At 33.4% G+C, this 22,607-nt stretch overlaps 1 protein-coding gene across 2 annotated transcripts in view; it reads left to right on the forward strand.

Annotated features, from left to right (window-relative positions):
* LOC663408 (uncharacterized protein) overlaps positions 1 to 22,607 on the forward strand; it is a 40,323-nt gene that overhangs the window by 12,284 nt on the left and 5,432 nt on the right. For both annotated transcript variants that reach the window (XM_015981491.2, XM_015981490.2), the window contains 2 exons: positions 4,529 to 4,661; positions 21,863 to 21,962. In XM_015981491.2, the coding sequence (XP_015836977.1) occupies positions 4,529 to 4,661; positions 21,863 to 21,962 (233 nt within the window). The remainder of the gene's footprint in view (positions 1 to 4,528; positions 4,662 to 21,862; positions 21,963 to 22,607) is intronic.

Below are 22,607 nucleotides of genomic sequence, written 5' to 3' on the forward strand. Positions count from 1 at the left end.
ACATATTCTGTTCGATTTAGATATTTTTCAACAGAAAAACATAAAAAAAAATTTGAAACAAATTTTGGACGAATAAGGAAGACCGAAAAAGCACCAAGTTAAGTCTGGCACTACGTTATTTTTGTCTTTTTCGAGAGTTTAAGCACATTTTTTGAGGTCAAATCAAAATTTTTTCGATTAATTTCGCTAACTTTGGCTGCAAAATCAATTTGATCAAACTTTAAGTTATTTTGAGCGATTTAGTGAGTTTGAACTTTATTTTGCAAAATCATGCCAGAGTTTTATGTGATTTGTTTTACCCAATTTAGCTGCTTTTTGAGTGAAATTTCTTTAATGATAAGCCGGAAAAGTATGAAGTTTGGTCGAAAAATTTTTTATTTGTATTTATGTAGGAAAATAAACACATGCTTGTAGATATACTCTGAGTTTGTTGTGAGAAACAATGAAAAAAAGGAATTTTTATCAAATGTTTGATGTGATTTTTTTTACAAAAATCTTGAAACAAAAAAAACTTGAAAGAAAAGTCAAAAAAGAATTACCACCACGCTAGATTTCGGTAAAAGACAAAATTACTTCTAAAACGTATTTCATGGGCAAATAATTTTCAATTTATTCTTGATACTGTCTACAGCCAGAAAAAGAATTATTTCGCAAAATTTCATTAAAAACAGTTATTTTGGCTTTATTTTTTGGGTCGGGACTGATTTTGCATGAACTTGTCAAAACAAACCTAAAAATCACAACATAAAGAAAGTTTATGTTAATTTATCACGATTTCTGAGCGAAATTTCGTCAAAATAAGCCGAAAAGACCCAATATTTGGTCGAAAATTATGCTAAAATAAACCGAGAAATCACCAAATTAAGTCGGAAATTGCATAATCTTTAGCTTTTTTGGGTGTTTTTCAGCCAGAAACCGAAATATTTTGCAATTTTTTTGTCAAATCAAACCGAAGAATCAACAAAATTTGCCGAAATAAGTTCTAGTTTGTGCTTCTTGGAGTGGTTAACACACTAACAAGAGTAATAAATTTTTCTCTCGAAAAGTTTGGCTAAAACTGGCTGAAAAATCACCAAATTTGATCGAAATCGGTGTTATTTCAGTAAATTTAGTTCGTTTTTGAACCTGAAACTCATTTATTTTGTAATATTTTGTCAAAACATTTTTAAAATCACAAAAATAAAATGGGGCTGTCACTTTGCCCGTTTAATTCAATTTCGTCTGTTTTTGAGTGAAATTTTTCCAAAAATATGCTGAAAAATGACAAAATTTGGTCGAAAAAGGAGTTATCCTACTTTTTTCAAGCTGCTACACACGTTTTTAAGGTTCTTACTCAAATAACCGAGCTAAAAATTGGATCAAAACTCAAAGATAAGGTTTTTCAATTTTTGCGAAAGTAAGAGTAAGCAAAAATAATAAATCGTTGAAGAATTAATAATTTGGAGCGGAATTTGAATGCGAATCTGGATTAAAAATAAAATCGAAAGCCGGGCCTTCAAAGAACAATAAAATAGCCCGTGTTTTTCTCGAGATCAAACACTCAATTAAAAACCTAATCCTTATGCAAACGTCTAAACCCGCTGACTTTTCCGCCTAATCCTGCGATTAAAAAATCCGAATCACACTCAGTTCTAATTAAATCTCGTCTGAATTTTTCTTTGTTTTTCCTCGGTCTTGGAGCGAAACAGAGGAGATGTGCATTCTAATTATCGAAACACCCTTCGTTATATCATCCGGACTTATTTTCCAGCAGCTGGCTTTTTACGCGAGTCAACAAAATATTGTCGACTGGAAAAGCGCAACTTGTTACGACTTGGAAAACTTACTCGCTGAAAACTTTTTATTTATTTGACTATTTTTGTCGCTTCCTACGATATGGAACGAAAGGTAATTCGCAAGCACTGTAGGCAATCTGTATACATTTAAATGCGCTTTTTGCCGGCTGGATTTTCAATTCCGCCGCCACACGTTTAATTATTCGGCTTATTATCTAGGAATTCAGCCATTTTTTCAGACAAGTCTCTGTGCGGGTCATTAATATCGCTGAAGGAACGTTGTCGTCCCTTGGAGTTTGCCCACGTTCTGCTCGCGAAAGACAAGCAATTTATCTGGGACACAAATTGTTCTTTGCAATTAATGTTTGTAGTCCGGAAAAATTAAACAAAGCATCCACTCTTTCGCGATAATAAATATTTACAATTTAGTTTCGGGAAAAAGGGAAGGCCGGGACAATAGTCGCCTTTAGACGGCTGCTTTCCGACGGTTTTCTTCCAATTAACGCGCCAACAATGGAAATGGCCCAGCGACCGATACCGCAAAATTCACTCGCGACTAATTTTCTAAAACGGCGAGGAAATTTTAAACGCGCGTGACCGAAATGATTTATGACAAGGGCGTGGGCTTAAATATTTAAGAAAATAATTAAATACAGGGTTATTCATATTTGTGCGACAAAAAATGAACCTCAAAAAGGACCTATAAAATGATGCTAATTGAGATTATAAGTCGTGTCCTATCGAAACTGATAAGAATTTTACAGCCCTGAAAAGTAGGGGTATGGAAAGATGTTTTTGCACCATAACTTTGGAATCATTTGACCAAATATTACAAAACTTGGTAGACTTACTAAAGAGAACATGCCTTTTAATCTGGTAATTATGAAAACCAGATACATCCACCCAGTTTCCGGTTGCAGCATTTCCGGGTCACATTTTTTGTGTTTTTCTAATTTTTTGCTCTCTTAACACTACTTTTTTATTGCCTAAATCGATAGGGTAATCAATTGCGAATAAAAAAGGTATAACTTTTTACACCGCTAAAATGCACCATTTAATAGTTATTTTAATTTAAATAGAGGCATGCACTTGACCAAAATCAAAAAAGTATAAATTTTGAGCAGACGATATCCGTAGCAACGAAAGTGCATCTGCACTCAAAGCGCTGTCAAGTACTGTCACACACTTGTCAACTTTAACTTTGGACAATTTGGGGCTCTAAATTGAAAATATGTAATAAAAGGGTTTACTTCAGTCTCTTAATCTAACCTACAAAAAATTTAAACTATTCTGGTATTAAACGTACAGAATGGAACAAATAATCAGGTACCGACTAAGACTTTTTTTGTGAATTTTCGGCGAATTAATCAATGAAAAATGCTACCAGATTGGTTTAAATTTTTTGTAGGTTAGATTAAGAGACTGAACTAAACCCTTTTATTAAATATTTTCAATTTAGAGCCCCAAATTGTCCAAAGTTAAAGTTGACAAGTATCTGACAGGACTTGACAGCGCTTTGAGTGCAGATGCACTTTCGTTGCTACGGATATCGTCTGCTCAAAATTTATACTTTTTTGATTTTGGTCAAGTGCATGCCTCTGTTTAAATTAAAATAACTATTAAATGGTGCATTTTAGCGGTGTAAAAGGTTATACCTTTTTTATTCGCAATTGATTACTCTATCGATTTAGGCAATAAAAAAGTAGTGTTAAGAGGGCAAAAAATTAGAAAAACACAAAAGATGTGACCCGGAAATGCTGCAACCGGAAGCTGGGTGGATGTATCCGGTTTTCATAATTACCAGATTAAAAGGCATGTTCTCTTTAGTAAGTCTACCAAGTTTTGTAATATTTGGTCAAATGATTCCAAAGTTATGGTGCAAAAACATCTTTCCATACCCCTACTTCCCAGGGCTGTAAAATTCTCAGTTTCGATAGGACACGACTTATAATCTCAATTAGCATCATTTTATAGGTCCTTTTTGAGGTTCATTTTTTGTCGCACAAATATGAATAACCCTGTAGGTGATTATTTTTTAATTGTCGGTCTGTCCTCATCGACGCATTAAATCCGGTCTCGCGTTAATATTTCGGTTTATGCCTTGACGACATTTCATTTCCCATTTATTTCGTTTAATTCCCCGAGTGTCTTGGTGACAAGCCGTGATATTGTCTCTTTCTCTTTGAGCGCGTCTCGGAGATTTCGCCTTGGGTGTGGTGTGCTCCTTTTTTCGGCCTGTTTATTCGATGTCGTCGTCGTCGGCGGAATTAAGCAACGTGAGTTTTTAATGCTTAATTAACCGAAAGTAAATAAAACTGGGATCGAATCGACGTTTGTTGATCGAGTAACTGGAACTCTAAGGGTTGTTTGTCGGCGCTTCTGGCGGAAAAGCGGCGGTGGCGGCGATTTAATTATTGTTCGAAGGAAAAATCACGGCGAGTAGTTGTTATTATGACGGGAGCGACGTCGCACGTATTTTCGTATTCATAATGTTGCGAAGGGAAGGACTCGCAAAGAATGAAATTAAAAATACATTCACATAAGAAGGCGCCCGGCCCGGCCCTCGCGATCTACTTTATGAAACTAAAAGAAGGAAAATTATCGGAGTCTCGAGAGGAATAAAATCTCTTTCTGACACTGTAATGCAGTTTGCGCCGCTGACATCTATAAGGCGACGGATTTTTGCGCCAAAACAGCGCAATTTACACACAAATTAACCGGAAAATTATCTACAAGAAATGGTTCTCTTGCAGGAATGGAGGCGATTATGTCCGAATTTTTCAACGACACGACGACCGCATTTTACATCATTTTGATCGTCTGGATGGCCGACCAATACGACGCCATCTGTTGTCACACGGCCATTACGAAACGCCACTGGTTAAGGTAAGTCCTTAATTCTCCTCATCATTGGCAGAAACGAATTTACCGTTTGATTATTTGAAACGAAATTGTCGCGTTCGGTTACTGATTTTAGAATTTCTTTACGTATTTCTCTCTTTTATGTTGTTTACGTTCTATTGTATAGTTTTTTTCGTTTTTTTTTGTTTTATAAGATGGTATTAATAGATTTATAAAAATGCTCCATAGAACATGTTATAAATTCGATTTAAGCGTATTTGGTGCTGAACTTTTTGTCCTAGATTTTCTAGTTCCGCTGTAATCGGCCATAACAAAACGTCATTGGTTGGATCTAAGTACTTAATTCTGCTCATTACAGTGCGACCACAATAATCCGAACTAATTGAAACCAGGATGATCTGAATTAATAAATAATACGGATTACAGAAGCGGAACAATTTTATAATAAAAAAAACAAAAATACATGTTTTTTAACTCAAAAAAATATGTAAGAAAAGAAAATTGAATTATTTTCTAAAGAAATTAGTAATTTTCGTTGGCTTAATTAATTTTTGATTAATTATGAAAGCAGTTTCTTTTAGTCTTTGGAGCACTAGAACATCGTGTAATGCAATGTTAAGGTGGTATGTCTTCTTTTTAAAGGCATTTTCAATGCAGTTAAAAGCAGTTCTTGCTTCTGGTAGCGAAAACAACTCACAGTGGACGAATGTATGTGCGCTTTTAGAAGTTCGGGGAACCACTTATTTTGATTTTAATGTTTTTTACCAAGAATTTTTTACAAAACAAGACATCTGATTCATTCTAAACGTAGGTCCGAATTATCAAGTACTCTGAAATCCGGATTACAAAGTACACAATGCAATTAAAATGCTTGTCCGGTTTACTGAAGAATCCGATTTATTAAAGGTACGGATTATCGGGGTCGCACTGTATTACCATTTGATCATTTGAATACGAAATTGGCGCGTTCGGTTACAAAAATTCAACTAATTTTAGAATTTCTTTACGTATTTCTCTCTTTTATGTTTTTTGTTTTTGTTATTCGTTACACTATATTTGTCTTCTGTTTTTTTTATTTTGTTAAATTGTATCGGATTTTTAAAAAATCTTCACAGGACATGTTATAGATTCGGCTTAAACGTATTTGGTGCTGAACTTTTTGTCCTACATTTTCTAGTTCCGCCGTAATCGGCCATAACGAAACGTCATTGGTTGATCTAAGTCCTTAATTTTGCTCATTACCATTTGGTTATTTAAATACGAAATTGTCGCGTTCGGTTACAGAAATTCAACTGATTTTAGAATTTTTTTACGTATTTCTCTTTTTCATGTTTTTTGTTTTTGTTATTAATTGTTACACTGTGTATATTTTTTTCTGTTTTTTTTATTTTTTATAAGATGGTATCAATGGATTTATAAAAATACTCCATAGAACATGTTATAAATTCGGTTTAAACGTATTTGGTGCTGGACTTTTTGTCCTAGACTTTCTAGTTCCGCCGTAATCGGTCACGACGAAACGTCATTGAGATAAGTCCTGGTCATTATTACGATTTGATCATTTGAATGCGAAATTGTTGCTTTCGGTTACGGAAATTCGACTGATTTTAGAATATTTTTTATTTACATTCCTCTTTTATATTTTTTTGTTTTTTTATTGGTTACACTATATTTGTCTTCTGTTTTTTTTATTTTGTTAGATGGTATCGGATTTTTTAAAAAGCTTCACAGGACATGTTATAGATTCGGCTTAAACCTATTTTGAGGCGCTAATTATGATGGTACTGCACTTTTGGCATAGATTTTCTAGTTTCGCCGTAATCGGCTTTTGAAAACTGAAGTTTTCATATTGCAAGAGTTTATGGTAAAATAGTTAAATTTGAAAAAAGAGTTTAAAGATGGGGCATGTTTCGAACCAATTGGTTCATCTTCAGCCTTTTTTAAAACATTAGAATTACATTATGAAAACAAATTAAACATATAAAAGTGAAAGATATACTCCCGTGAACATACTTTCTGACAAACTTTTGTGGCATTTGAGATGTTTTTTTTCTCTATTTTAATATTTTTTTGCTTAAATAACAATTTCTGCTTCCTGATTTTGATACTTTTTGAAATACATATGAAATTCTATCGGAAAAGGTCTGTTATCTATCGAATAGCGAAAATCTGCGAAGGTGGGAAATGATAAAATTTCATTACGTTTTGACCAATTTTACTTTAAAGCTAAGGTCACAAATCAAATTATCATAATTCGCTTTTGATTTTCTATCAAATGGTGAAAATTCTAAGCTAAATTGGATAAGGGTTTTTTTGTTTTTTATTGGAAACTTTAAGACTTTTAGTCCATAGGCACATTTTCCGCTTAATCTTGTAATGTTAGTTTTTTTTAATAAAATTGTAGCTTTTTACTCTGAAGCTTAACTCTTGTTTTTTGGTACTGTTTTGGAAAGAACTTTTCGTGTTCTATTTTCTTAAAAAAAAGATCAATGGTTGTCGAGAGAAAATCATTACGGACAGGTAGGTTAGAAGAATCCATTATACACAAAATTGTGTATAAAAATTAAAAAAAGTTTGATGTTTATTTTCTCTGTATTTCATTAGCTTTGTCCGCACAATAATTGGTATTATTGTAATCTTTGTAGATTTCAACTGCTTTTTAGATTTTCCTTCCTAATTCTTATTATGCAACAACTACAATACGTATTATTTTGAAATCGATTAGTTATACGACTGACCTGAATTATCCGCCAGTTTTTATCATTTCTCTAAGGAATTCTTCGATACGTTTATTAGTAGTATTTTGTAAAATATAACAGTTATTGTAAATTTTCGACGTTAAAATGGTGTGACACTACTTTTATGTAGTCAGATAAATTTTTTAAATCTTGGAATAGCTTTTGTAGTTTTGCGTTTGCAAAGTTGAAGTCGTTGAAAAAATCGCGTATGTGTCTTGGTGTTTACGTCGAAATGATGTTGACGGGTTTATAAGAAAGCAATCAGGCCTAGCGCCGCGGGTTGCTTTCGATCAATCCGGCCTCCGACCCGCCTGGATACCAGTCCGCCGCCCCCAGGGGTGGGCATTCCAACCCCGCCGCCGCCGCCATCTCCACTCGCCGACCGGCCCATGCCCAACGTACAACAATTATTGGGCACTTCGCTGTCTATAAAAAGCGCAGTGATTTTCTCAAAATTAAACGGACTGAATTTTGCTGGTGGCGGTACCAACATTATGTGTCGGTCATAACCCGGTGTTGCCTTAATAAGCCCATTTTGTGTCATCTCGCACCATGTCTCTGTTGGGTTTTTTCTCGTCCATCGAAACGATCGCTTGTTTGCTCGTGAAATAATGACGGCTTTGAGTGTTCGGTAATCACAATTTCCGTGGTTTTATTCGAGAGCTCCGACGTAGATGTTGTGTGTCCAAATCAAACAAATTATAATAACGGCGTCCTTTCGCGTACAAATAACAAGCAGAATTAGGGACCATTCAGTATTCATTAGCTAATGATAGATATGGCGTTTTACTCATAAATTATCCTACATCAACAAGGACAAAAGTGCTGATCACGACAGGCGACGTCCTGGCGGATGCAATAATCGAATTGAGAGACACGTGGAATTAACTAATTTCGGGAGGGGACAGGACCTGGATATAGCGTGACGCGAGGATAATCAGGATAATGAGACGGTTCACGTGCAGGAATTACTTCATTAAGGACGAATTCGACTTTAATTGGGACCTCCAATACCAGAAAATTTCGTGTGATTACAGCTCCTTAAATTTTCGATTGGCGGCCGATTTTTGTTCCTTATCGGGTCCGTTGTATTTGCTCTAGCGGAGAGCAAATATGGCACTTAATAAAGACAGGAAATGCAATAACCGGCTTTTAACTTGTATTAAAAGTTTTGCTGTTTATCCATCGATGAGCAAACACGGACGAATATATGAATCTTGGATGAAAAAAGGTGGTTGTGGAACAATTTCAATAATGCAGCTAGATACGCGATCAAAACGCAAACAGAAATGATCGACATTGACAACAGGATAAACATTTTTCGCTTAATTAAAGATAAATTCGCTGAATATAATATTGTTTCAGCTTTTAATACACGACGTGGAACGAAATTAAATATCTCAAAACATATTTTCGTTGGCTTTCAAGCGCGGGACGTTGTTTTAAGAGAGAGAATTCGATTTTTCCACATGTACATTATGTAGTCGTACGTACGCCAGAATGCGTAAGGTCGTTAAAAGATGAACATCGTCGAGAATTTTAATGCGGAAGTAACGAGGGATATTGTTTTATAACTGACTTCCTCTTGCAACGAATAAATCAGTTGTTGAATTTTATTTATTTCCCAGTTTGTGGTCGAAATTTAATTAAGTAAATACGTGTCTGAGGGAGATCGAAACGGTCCAGTGACGGTTTTAAGAGTGATTGTCACGAGACAGCAGCAGCTAATGGGCCGAGCAACGACTCGCATTTGCATGATTGTCACAAAGGACAAGGATTAATAAGAACCGTGGCGACAGCTGCATCCTTAAGGAAAGGGTGGCCGGGAGCGAACGAGCAACAGTTTTCAGCACTTATTATTCTTTTCCAAAAGCAACCAGCAACCTGGGCAAGGTTCAGTTTTTACCTGTATTTTTTGAATTTTATAACAAAGATAATTTTCACTTTAAATCAAAGCCAATAAACATTAAGTTTAGTTACAACAGTAAACATGCCAGATTCATTTATTTGGGGACCGATAAAACACTCCATAACTCCAGAAAACTTTTCTTTGGTTTACAAATTATCGTGGAAAATTTACTTTACGTAATTTTTTGTGGAAAATTTACTTTACGTAATTTTTTGTGGAAATGCTAATAAATGTGAAGTATGGTTTGTACAGTAAGATTAAAACAGTTACATCTTTTGAAAAAGTGGAAGAAATTGGTCTCATAGTTGATAAAAAGTAGCCACTACAGTATGATCTAAAAAAACTCGTTCAAAAAATCACAAAAATCTAAATTTTGACAAAACATAATCCTAATTTTTCAACGAAGTTTCTAAAAACAAATAGTGACGCCTGTTTATAAAAAACGAGTTTAAAAATACTGTATTAATGTACCAATCTCGATGTCAAATATTGATCGCCAACATGAAAATAATATATTACTATTATTATTCGGAAGTAAAATTACCGTTGGGGGCGCCACTGAGCTAGGTCGAAAACAGTAACCATAAATGGCGGGAAAATGTTTATTCGGGTATTTTGAGCGTTGTACGAATTTTGGGGCTTCACAATTATTACATTGCCTATGCGGAATGATTATTATTGAATGATTATTGATGCAAGAAACTTATGTTGACAAATGAGAGATGACGAGGAAAACACGAATAACGAATGACTGTTTGGTTCACTTTCTTTATTGGAAAATTATTACAAAGACATTGAAAAGCCTACCTTTTGGCATAATTTACGTTTAAATGTTTCAGCAGTTGTTAATCTTTATTGTAGTTTTGTACATTTACCGCAGCATTTCATGATTTTTTCAGTGGAAAATTCTAACCTAAAATTCATAACACTTCACTAATTTATTGGTTTCTTGAGCCAAACTTTGTGTTCGCTGTGATCCATTACTTATAATCTTTAATTAGACAACTGTTTGATAACACTTTGTAATCAAAATTTAAATATTTTTCACTTTTTATCCACTTTCAAGTTCCAACAATAAACACTTTATACCACGAAAAACTACAGAACCAAAGTCAACGCTAGTATTTACCACCACGTACTTTTAAAGTAATTCTTTCTATTGTAAGTAATTAACACTATACACTCAAAATTGTTGAACAATTCATTAAATGTCAGTTAAATGTGGCATTACGAAAATTTCTTTACTGTTTTCGACATAATTCAAAAGACATCACCAGAGGGCGTCTAGTTAATTTTATTTCCGAATACAAGTTGTATAAGACGTTCTATTGTGGCACGACTGGTTTTGGAATGAGTGCCACAATAAAATCGTATAAAACGAGTGTAATATACTATTTTTTCTACATTCTTTATTTGTTCTTTGTTTTTGTTTAGTTTAACTTATCAAAATCTGTTCAAATTATTTCCTCTTAACTTTGTTAATTATTCGGGCTTTATGAATAAACGACTTGACACACACTAGATTACAGTAATGACTGTTGACAGTCAGCCTATCACTGCTAATACAACTCCTAAAAATTTACTAAAAGGAATTGCACAAAAGTTCTCTTTGTTATTTTATCTCATTTGTCGTCATATGTTCAAAATTCTTATGCATAATAAATTATTTTAAATCAATTATTTAAAAAAATACTTAGGTGAACTTCAAAAATTCAAAAAATCTCTGAACTGAAAAATTACTTTTCTCGCTTAAATGTTTCAGCCACTGGTTTTCTAAAATACCCGAAAATTATTATGGTAATTACACAACAAAAAAAATGTATTCATTGATAATTTGAAAACAGTGTTCTATTACATGGTGTTTGGCAAATTAGTTGGGAATTAATATTTTCTAATAAATACATAAATCCTCAAACAAATTTTTAAGTATACTGAGAATGTGACTTTTAGATCAAACACAATGTCTTAGAAACTAAATTAAAAAAAAACCTCAACGTACCGCCTTATAAAATGTTCTTTTGAGTTATCCTGCAAAAACCCAGATCGATTACTTTAAAAATAACTGAGTAAAGTTGCTTTTTTTAACGTGGTTTATTTTTTTCAAAATATGTAAAATTAAAAAACCTTTAATTTGGTGTAGAATACTTGAAATTCTGTTGTGCATTACGAGAGAAAACTTGCTTCAATATGCTAACGTCTCGTTTGGTGCAGTTTTTCTTAGTCGAAAAATAATGTAATCTGTTAAGATGTTCCGAAATTTGCGAATGTGGGGCTGTGTTTAATCGAATAACGCTGGCTGCACCCGGGGGAGGGTCCCCGCAGATTAGACTCCGGCGATCCGGGCCGCAAACAATGACTTCTCAGACTTACTAGATGACCAGCAGATTCTCCATTCGACACTAATGCGACCCTTTTACGAGCGAACAATGGCCGTCAGTCATCGCAGGCCATTCGGACAAGTGCTCCTTCTTCGGTAAACCGACTCCGGACTCCGGAGATCTGTAGGAAATAATTAGGTGGACGGCCGCAGCGAATCGATACCGTTATTAAACAAAGCCAAAAATATATTATTTTTGCGACAAAAATCACGCCAAAAAATGGAGTATCAGGTCAGCGGTGGCTTTGTGAGTGAGTGACGGGCATTCCTTCGTTACGTTATGATATTTCTGAAAGAATAAACTTGTTTTCCCTCACGAAATCACATTAGCTTATTTGTCGTGTCCTGTAGGAGTTTCGTTGTGTCTTTTGTGACCGTCGTCATATCACAAAGAGAGCGAAACTTAAGCTTCTGCCGTCAAAGCTAATAGAGATGGTGATGTTTAGTCCGCCTCTCTCGTCTAACGACGTTCGTTCGTCGAAATGAGCGATGGCTCCATTCATTCGGCGGTTTAAATGGAACAAGAAGTGTATGTATGCGTTCGCAACACGTGAATATCGGGGCACATGTCGCCGGCACGTGACGCGCCCAAGCACAGACGACGCCAAAGCGTCACTTACAGGTACTCCGACCTGGATTAATTTAACGTTTACAATGCACTGTTTGCATCACCCGAAACGAGCGCTTTTAAAACGCGCTATTTTTAAACAATTTGGAAAAAATAACAGATAAAAACTATGCAGTGCTCCATTTGCGACCTAATTTGGTCATTTATTAACGTTACACGATTGAATGAAATTTTTCCTTTTTTTGTCTGTATTTTTGGTGAAAAACTTGCTAAAACGCTCAAAAAAACACAAGACAAACAAAAAAATACAGACAGGTGGGCCATTAAACAGTAAAAGATAAAACTATGCAAAAATTATGTCGTCAACTGCCTGTATTTTCAAAAATCTGAAATTTGTACCAATTTGCACTGTGTCTCATTTTTTCAAAATACTGCAAATACAGTAAAACATACAAGAAAAATGTTGTAAAAAAAGTTATTAATTGTACTTTTTTTGACAAATACTTTTTTATCTTTATAACTTTTGTTGTCCCGTCCGTTATTGCAAACATAAAATGTTGTTCTTTTTTCTTACGGTGTTAAACAAAACCAAGAAATTTTAATTTCCACTGTCTAATTTTGATATTGTTAAAGTCTTTAATAATTAAAACCTGTCTGAATACATTTTTTAGAGCTATGTTCACATACAATATTATTTGTCCCGTCCGTCATGTGTAAACAAAAAGTGAATTAATTAAAAGTTTCGATAGATTCCACCTTTTACTTCAAAATTAGTTGTTGGAATTAGTGCCTTTTAAATCAACGGAATGTTATAACGATTGTTCAACGATAAAATTGTGTGTCTTTTTTGTGTCCCGTCCGTCATCAGTTTGTATTTCTTTTTCCTGTTCGTATTTAAAATTTTCTAAATGTGGCTCTAATTGTTGCAAATAATTTGACTGGTACTAAGTTCCTACAAAGAAAAAGTTACTTGTACTGATACTGTTCGTAAAACTGAAAATATAATCTAAAAATTTGTGCAGTGTCCCGTCCGTATAAATAGAATCTGACTTTTAAGAATTGTATTTTTTATTTCTTCTTCAACTGTCTAGTTTTTTCTGATTTGTTTGTGTAATTTATTTATACATTCTTGTTAAGAAAAAAATCTACTGCTTCGGTTCGACTCTCAGCTTGGAATTCACAACCAATTAAATACGAATTAATATCTTCGAGATGCTGTGCTGTTTCTAGCAGAGTATTACTAATTACTCCTTTGGTTGTAACGATATTTAAAAACGTTGATTCCAATTTAAAAATAAAATATCAAATATCAATCTATTTAGAAAAGTTCAGTAAACCAAAATTCAGGAAATTTTGATTTTTCATTTATGAAAGCTTTTGATAAAGCGATAAAATTTCCTGCCATATATCCAGTGGCGTACGAGATGAAGATGAAGATTTTCTAATTATGTTGTGGTCAATATCGAAATATTTATTAAAAAGCACATTTAGTTCTATCTAAAATTTTTTGAAGTCGTTCTAAGTTTTCGTTGAAATTAGATACAATTTCCTGATGAGACATGAAAAGATTTCGGCATTTTATCCGCATTACTACCTTTAAATATATTTAGTAATACCTACTTTAACATTGTTGAATAATTATTTGGTTTTATTTGGACGTTAAAAAATATTTGAAAGAAACGAAATATCACGGAGCTAAAAGAGCTTTTGAGCTGTACTATAATTTCATATGCAAGAACTAAAATGGAAAGGTAAGTGTTCTTATTAAATTAATTAAGTTTTATCGAAAACAAAAAAATATTAGCGTTTACCAATTTGCTTCTGTCTTAAATGGTAAAATGTAAATGAAACCAATCCGTTGTGTGAACGTCTTTGGAATTTAAACGGTTGAAAATAGAGATATGGTCTTGCGGGAATTTAATTCTCAACAGCTTTTTTTCTTGCCTTTTTAACGGTTTGGCTGCATTTTTAGAAATATGATTCCCATGTTTGTCGTGAAAATTTTAGTCTTTAGTTTTTCTCGATTTTGTATCTTATTTCATCTCCCCATTATTAATCGTTTGGTTTTTATTAAAATTTCGTGAAATGATGGGGTTTTTCATGGCGAATTTTTCGACTTTCGTCCAATATTTTCCAGTTCTCGTATTCGAAAAATCCGGCGACTTCAAAGCGTCTTTGCAACTATAGAAAAGTTGTCGGTTAGGGTGAAAGTGCCTTTTTAATGATTTTTATACCTCCAGGTTGAATTGATTCAAAGTTGTTAGAAAGTTTTCTTTTAGAGATTTCCAAGTATTTAAGTTCATTCAAGGGTCGTGAATTGCAACGGGATTTTTATCATTTTTTTTTGTTGGCGGAAAGCAGTTTTAAATTCATTCGGACGGACGTCCAATTAATTAGACGGTTTAAAAATACGGGATCACAAAAATAATTTCACAAACAGCAGGTTGTTTGTTTGTGTGGAGGGATTAAGCAGTGTTCAATCGAAATTTCGCATGCGCGACGATTTATACACAAGTAGATTTTACTAATCTAGTTGCAAATTATTCCGCCGTTTCGTTGACAAAAAAAGATGAGCCCGGGCGTGCTTTTTAAATAAATGAAAGCCTATCCAATCCATCAAAATTCGGGAAAATAATGTGGAAACGATAAACAATATCGAAAAAACAAATCAGACCCCATATTTTATCAATTGAAACGTTTACAGTATTACTGGATCACTCCAATCTCCAATAAACAACATCGAAAAACAAATTCGTCAATAATGATGATAGACTCGAGTTTAATACTTTTCCCCACAAAGTGTAATTTCCCTACGTTCTTTCGCCCGGAAATCGATTCGAACGAGTGAATTGTCCTCAAGCGGCCAAAATTTGGCTTTATCGTTTTAATGTTAGTGCACTGTGGTCGGTAATCGAAATGCTATGTAATGCTACATAAAGATAAATGGGGGTGCAGTTTACCTAACCACAGGGAGTGACGCCGGCGGCGTTTACTCCGCCGCCGCCACATTCTGTCGTCGACAGCCGCCCCCGTGAGCACGCCGCCACCAAACTAGATCAAATTGCTCACTTGTTGACTTTCCTTGCAAAAACAGACCGCCAATTTTTGGCGAGTGCAACAGTTTGGGCTTAAATATTTGTTGCTTGCTATTCTCTTTGGCTCTCGCCGGAATAATAATAAATCCGCGTCCGTTTCATTCGATTCCGGAGATGTCTAATGTTCACGTTCGCGTTCTCAAAGTAGAAAAATATGTATTCCATTGTGGAAGAAGGGAACAGTGTGTGTGATTTAAATATGCCTTTGACACAGAACTGCGCGCCATTGTCCGTCGACAGACGGCCGCCTTTGAGAGGGATCTCTAATCCCCGACGACGTTGCTTCTTATTCTCATGATGCACGCATATCTCGAATATCGCACACAAGAAAAGATATACAAGCGAGTCGGATATTTTTCGACACTATTCAACGGCGAAAATAAGATTAATGCCGCATGAGAATCGAGGATTTCCAACAACGATCGGCTTATAAACGACAGATAATTCAATTTCGACAAAAAATGCCGTGTGCGCCACTTTTAAATTCGATCATTCACAATTTACACGTAATAAGTGGCACGTATTTCTCTAATAAATAAATTAACTCGGCCGCCGATTCACGTCACAAGCAAAAAATTATAAAGGTAAACATTGTATGTAATTTATTTATTAAAATCATTCAGTTGCATAACAATTTACTTAATCTGTATCTACCGACCAGTGCTCTGACAGACATCGACAATATAATACAAAAAATTATTACCTTTATTTTCTAACATGTTATTGTTTATTTATTTGTTACTAATAAAATAAAATATAAGGGATGGTATTGTTATTAATTATTATGGCAATAATCTCATCTTCAAAAAATTGAAGAAAAAAACAAATTAAGCTCATTACGGAACACAAAAACAAAAATAGATAAAAGCATATGAATAAATAAATCAATAACAAAATGAACAGTCTTGCAATAGAGTGCTGTTTTTTTGCTTTTTTGAGTCAAAATTTGAGCTAGAATCGCTTTTAAAAAAATAAGAACTAGAATTATTTTTATAACCATTGTCACAAAAATTGTAGTTACCGATAATTTGAAGGCCTTGCTTTTTTTCTATTACAATGCGTTCAAAAATAGTTCGTCATCAAGTCACCTATGAAATTTGAACGTAATGTGTCAATGTGACTGATCCGTCAAAATAATGGTATAAAAAATAATAAATAATAATAATAATAAAAGGGCTTCGAATCCAAAAATGAAAGAATACTCAACAACAAAAATCACGGAAATATAAAACTATCGAAAAATGCAAAAAAGTAAAAAGCTAATTCAAATATTTGACAGAGAAACTACGATAGTCATTTGGACGAAGCGCTACATTGAATTTGTATTCCATAGTCAACTTGATGAACAACCATTTTTGAACACATTGTATCATTTTTCTTAGTAACAGATACAATTTAAATGTGGCGTAACATTTTTCTTTTAGTGTCAGAACAACTTTCGAGGTGTAGGTATTTGAAGAAACTAATAATCACACAAAAATTAGCTTTATTTTGCCTTTTTTTAAGAACTTTTCGACAGTTTCTTATACCAGGTGATGGCTATAATGAAAGATTGTGTCAAGAAAATCTGTTGACAGGAGTGAGTTATTCGCCTTCCTGTTAGCTTGTTGTATGAATGCTAGCGATCTTTATAAAATAACTTAATAAAAAGTCGCAGTTTTTTTATGTTAATTCTATTGAATTTATTAGACAAATGATGCTTAATAAATATTCTGCGTGAAAATAAATAATTCAAAAACATTGACTTTAGGCTCAAGAAAAAACTAAAAATAAATTTATTTGTTTTGTAGCTCGCTCACATATTATTGTTACAAAAATTATTAAGAATTTTACACAAAAGGCTTTATGTTTTTGTTTCTTGCCCTATTTTATAGCGAAGAAAGCTTCATTAAATTTTAATTCGTTGTTAAAAGTTAACACCGTGAATAGACCAATCAAATTGGTTCAATTTGGTCACGTGAACAGTTAATCAGGCATTTAAATTAATGACGCTTCTTTAAAACGATTTATAAGTGTTTTTAAGCAATAAGTATTTAAAAAATATATGAAAAACAATCACTCTTTACAAAATAAAGGAAGAATAACAAGATAAAACTTTTCATTTTTTTTGTTTTGTGGTTTAGGTAACTGATCACGTGACCAAATTGAACAAATATTATTGGTCCATTCACGTCGTTAACTTTTAACAACGAATTAAATTTTAGCAAAGCTTTCTATAAACTGGCCTTTAATGTATTTATTTTTGTTAAATTTATTTTTTTATTACCAGAAATTAAAATAAAGGAGTTTACTATCAAAAGCAGTTAACAAATATTTCGATTGTCATAACAAATAACTTCGTTACTCATAAATGAGTATAAATATAGCATTTGCACAAATATTAAGTTGCCTTCTAGGATTTTTCTGAAAAATAACAAAAATATGAACATGAAATTGTTCGATAAAAATTTACTAAATGCGAAAACTGTAATTCACGAATGAAAATTTTTGGTAATTTTATTTTTCCTGCGGCATTGCTTTGAATGGTCCAACACCTCTGCTAATACTAGGTTTTTACTATAATTCAAACACCAATATTCGAACAGAATTCCGCGTTTGCAATTGAATGCTTTATATTTTTTTGCATGATGTGAATTTTTCTGCAATTACGTATAATTAAAACTAATTAATTCGTATGAAATAGCTGCAAAAAATTGATGTGAGTTTGGACGCGTTTGATTGGCTGCTTTCGGGCGTTTTAATTGGGTAGTGGGTGACCATTGCTAATTTTTTGATCAAATTGAATATCCTTGAAGTTCGTTTGCTGCTAAATGTAAATGTTAATGAACGGTGGTTTTCGGACCGACCGGTAATCACTAGCAGAGAGAGGCGAGCGTCCAAGTAAAACTTTTAATAGAATTTTGATTGCGCAAAACTAGGTTCTCTCTCAGATCTCGTGTGCACATTAATTATCATCGCAGCGACATTTTAATGTTTATTAGCATTGCAACAATGGCGAGGGAATTGGCGGCGAACAATGCGTCTTGTTACGTGGGCGAAACTAGTGTGTGTGTGTGCTAATAATAAGAGAGAAATTGCAAAAGCTCTGACATATTTTTCAAAAAGCTCGTTACGAACCAATCAGAAGGTTTGCCTCTTCATTCCGAGTTAATTTCTCGGCATTTGCAGCGATTCCATCTCAATTTTCCTTTTTCTCTCGTACGGAGGTACTTAAAAATAATTTGTTTGTTCGTTTGTCAAGTGGAGGAATCTTCTTTTCCGACCGGGTTGCTAAGAAATTAAGATGTCTTCTTGCTAATTATTTTTTGCGTATAGCCGCCGCGAATAAACGGTAAGGATAATGCAGTGTGGCAGAGATAACCGGGAGCTTTCGACGACTCGTGACGCTTGTTTTAATCCTCTTCCTCCTGGCTGGTGTTATAATTTTAATAATGATGATTTTCGTCGACTGGAGCAAAGTGAGTCAGAGCCAGTTCATGCATGATGGACCGAATTCGATTGATCCTCCTCAGGAAATCTCATAAACATAATCTCGGAGAGCTAACCCCATCTCAAAAGCAAACAGCACACACTTCATTAGGCCGGAGATGATCTCCAGGTTATAGTGTTTATAGACAAACAAACCTCGACGGCATCACGTACGTCGCAACGCCCTGATTGCTTTCGGCGCGTTGCGACGCGACTGTCACCAGGACACCGCCGAAGTTCGCACGGAAAAAAGCCAAAAATACACTCCTTATTAATAATTTTTCAATCGAAAATACTATTAATTCTGGGTCCAGGATTTCTTCAAATTAATTTTTACTACATGGAAACTACTTTTTGTTAAATTTTCCTTAAAAAGTTTAAATTTCAGACTCTTTTAAACTCACATCACAGTCTGAATATAGTTATCGTGGTTTTGGATCAATTTGGACAGCGATTATGGATCCAGAAATACTTTTTTCTTTTTTACGTCTGTTTTACAACTTTTTACAAAATGTGTTTTATTAATTATTTTTATTACTGCAAAGCGAAATTTAGTTTAATCGTTAACGTTGCCTTAAGACGTTTTATACGTCTGCTTTCGAATCCTTGGAAGTTTAAAAACCTCACTTGGTTCAAATTTAAATTTTTTTATTAACTATTAGTAACTATTAGTAGTAATTTTTTCAATTATTTGTTCCAAAACAGTAGTTAGTTGACTACTTAGCAACAACTTAAACACCTCTTTTTGGAAACTACTTGTCGTAATGCATTTTAACGATTTTTATTTGAACGTTTTTGTGATAGAAATTTGGTCGAAACTCTAATTGATAGTATGTATCAATAAAAATAAAAAACTTCGGAAGTTTAAAAAAGAATAAGAAAAAAGCAAACAAAAAACGGGTTTTTCTTATAAAAAATTAAATAATTACCATTTAAATTTCTGACTGAAGTTAGACTGAAGTTCTGAAGGTAAGGGATACTTATTTCGTCGTTACCGCCAATAATTTTTCAATATGAGTAAAATAAAACAAAATTGAAACCAAAAAAAAAATAATAAATATGAGGAAATTACATAAAAACCAGGATTTTGTTATAATAATCTACAGAAATTTCCATTTAATTGAATTCCATTAATTGAATGCACGGTATTTCTTACTTTTTTTAAAATTAGCTTAATGTTTGCTGTTTAACAAAAACTAACGACCTTTTTCTCATGCAGTTTTTATTTTTATTTTTTAATTAATATCACTTAAAATAAAATAAAATCGAAATGCCAAAAAAGAATAATGAGGAAATTAAATAAAAAACATGGTTTTGTTACAATAATATGAAGAAATTACCACTTATAAATTAAATTGGCAATATTGACTACTAGATGCGAACGTCAGCGTATTTTTTATTAAAAAAAAATAATTTCATCTATCTTTTAACAAAAATAAATAATGATTTTCTTAAAAGGATTTTTTATTTTTTTCACTTTTTTCTAAAAAAACTAGGACAGTAGTTTGAAAACTACCTACTTATCGTAGCACATTTTAACGGGTATTAAATATTAAAGTTTTTGTGATAGAAAACTGATCGAAACCCATTTAATACTATCAATAAAAGTAAAAAAACTTTGCAAGACCAGAAAAAATAAGGAGAAAATGTCATCATCGCCAATAATTTTTTTATTTAATTAAGAAAAATTGGTTTTTGGTCTTAAAATGTATTTAAATCTTCAGAATTTGCAAAAATAATGCCAGTTTTGACATAATTCTGCGCTTTATGGACTTATTTTTTTAAGCAATTTTGTACAATAATTGAGTTTTTGCTCAATAAATGCTTAGAAAATGCAAATTTTTGGTCATTTTTGGCCAAATTTGGTGATTTTTTCGATCTAGTTTAATAAAAACAGGGACAAAAACTTGGTTTTGGTCTAAAAACGTATTTAAAGCTTCAGAACTTGCAAAAATAATATAATTTTTGACATAATTCTGTGATTCTTTGGTTTATTTTTTAAGCAATTTTGCACAATAATTGAGTTTTTGCTCAATAAATGCTTAGAAAATGTAAATTTTTGGTCATTTTCGGCCAAATTTGGTGATTTTTTCGATCTAATTTAATAAAAACAGGAAGAAAAACTTGATTTTTGGTAGAAAAATGTGTTTAAATCTTCAGAACTTGCAAAAATAATGTAATTTTTGAAATAATTCTGTGAATTATTGGCTTACTTTTTAAGAAATTTTGCGTAATAATGGTGTATTGGCTGAATAAACGCTTAGAAAAAGTAAATTTTTGGTCATTTTCAATCAAATTTGGTGATTTTTTCGTCCTAGTTTAATAAAAACAAGAAGAAAAACTTGATTTTTGGTCTAAAAACGTATTTAAATCCTCAAAACTTGCAAAAATAACGTAATTTTTGACATAATTCTGTGATTTATTGGCTTACATTTTGCGTAATAATTGTGTTTTGGCTGAATAAACGCTTAGAAAAGGTAGGTTTTTGGTCATTTTAGACCAAATTTTTTGTGATTTTTTCGTTTTAGTTTAATAAAAACAGGGAAAAAAATTGTTTTTTGGTCTAAAAACGTCTTTAAATGCTCAAAACTTGCGAAAATAATATCATTTTTCACATAATTCTGTGATTTTTTACTTAGAATTAGTTCCAATTCTGCTATTTTGCAAAAATCACCGTCCTTTTTCTTGCGGTGCCGTTTCATCGGCTTTTATTAGGTAATAACGCCAAAACCTCTGTTATTCCACCAATCACCCCTTTGGCACCCATCCAAACACTCTCCTGATCAATACCACCTCAAGTGTTATAACAGGTGTGCGATAAACTTCAATTTGTGCCCCGAAAACCGTTCTTTTTTTGCTTTCCTCCTACCTCCCGTATCTTCAAACACAGACATCAAAGACCGTCATCTTGTTGACTCACCCTTTTCCTCGAAGATAATTTAAAATTGACACATTTTTAAAGTAAACATCTCGTTTTCGCTCTCTGGTCGTGTTGGGTGGTGGTAGCACTAGTGCGATATCTCACCTATAATTGCATCGCCAATAATTTATGACTTACGTCTTGTTTCAGGTTCTTCTATTTGTACCACTTTTCCTTCTACGCCTACCACTATCGATTCAACGGACAGTATAGCAGTCTTGCATTGGTCACTTCGTGGCTTTTCATACAGGTAATTTTCGCACCGAAATAAGTGAGCGCAAAACCATAAAACCGACGCTTTGTGTTTGCTCTTCATAGTTTTGAACCCACTGCTTCTATCTGTTGCTGTTTTTTTCGTCATAATTGGACTTTCCCCGAAATTAATGTAATTAATATCGACATCAAAGTTTGCTTTGACCGCACATTGCGTCAAAGTGGACATGTTGCCACTGTTGCGAGCCGTTTTTTTTCTACTGAAGCCTTGTGCCCGTCCAGCGACTTGTCTTTATTTTCAAAGATATACAGGGTGGCCCAGCTCAGCTCCCACCTCTGTAGCTGAGTTACTGATAAAGTTGGATTTTTGATGTTTTGCAGACGTCATTTATACTCTCGGATGTATTTCAGGAAATTATTTTTGATTATACAGAGTGTCCCAAAATATTTTTTTATTGGCATGCTATTACTTTTTTGTGCTCATAATCAAAAATATTTTCTTGAAATACGTCCTAGAGTTCTAATAAATAATATCTACAAAATGTCAAACCTCCAACTTTATTAGTATTATCCGTTCACGATTGTTTTAAATTCTCAGCAGGCGTAGATATATTTTTCTTAGGTTGGCCTCAGGTCCTGTCAGGTACTGTCTTTATGACGTTGTCTTGTCAAAAATTCGCTG

The sequence above is a fragment of the Tribolium castaneum genome, chromosome 3 (genome assembly GCF_031307605.1).
Source record: "Tribolium castaneum strain GA2 chromosome 3, icTriCast1.1, whole genome shotgun sequence".
Classification (NCBI taxonomy): Eukaryota; Metazoa; Arthropoda; class Insecta; order Coleoptera; family Tenebrionidae; genus Tribolium; species Tribolium castaneum.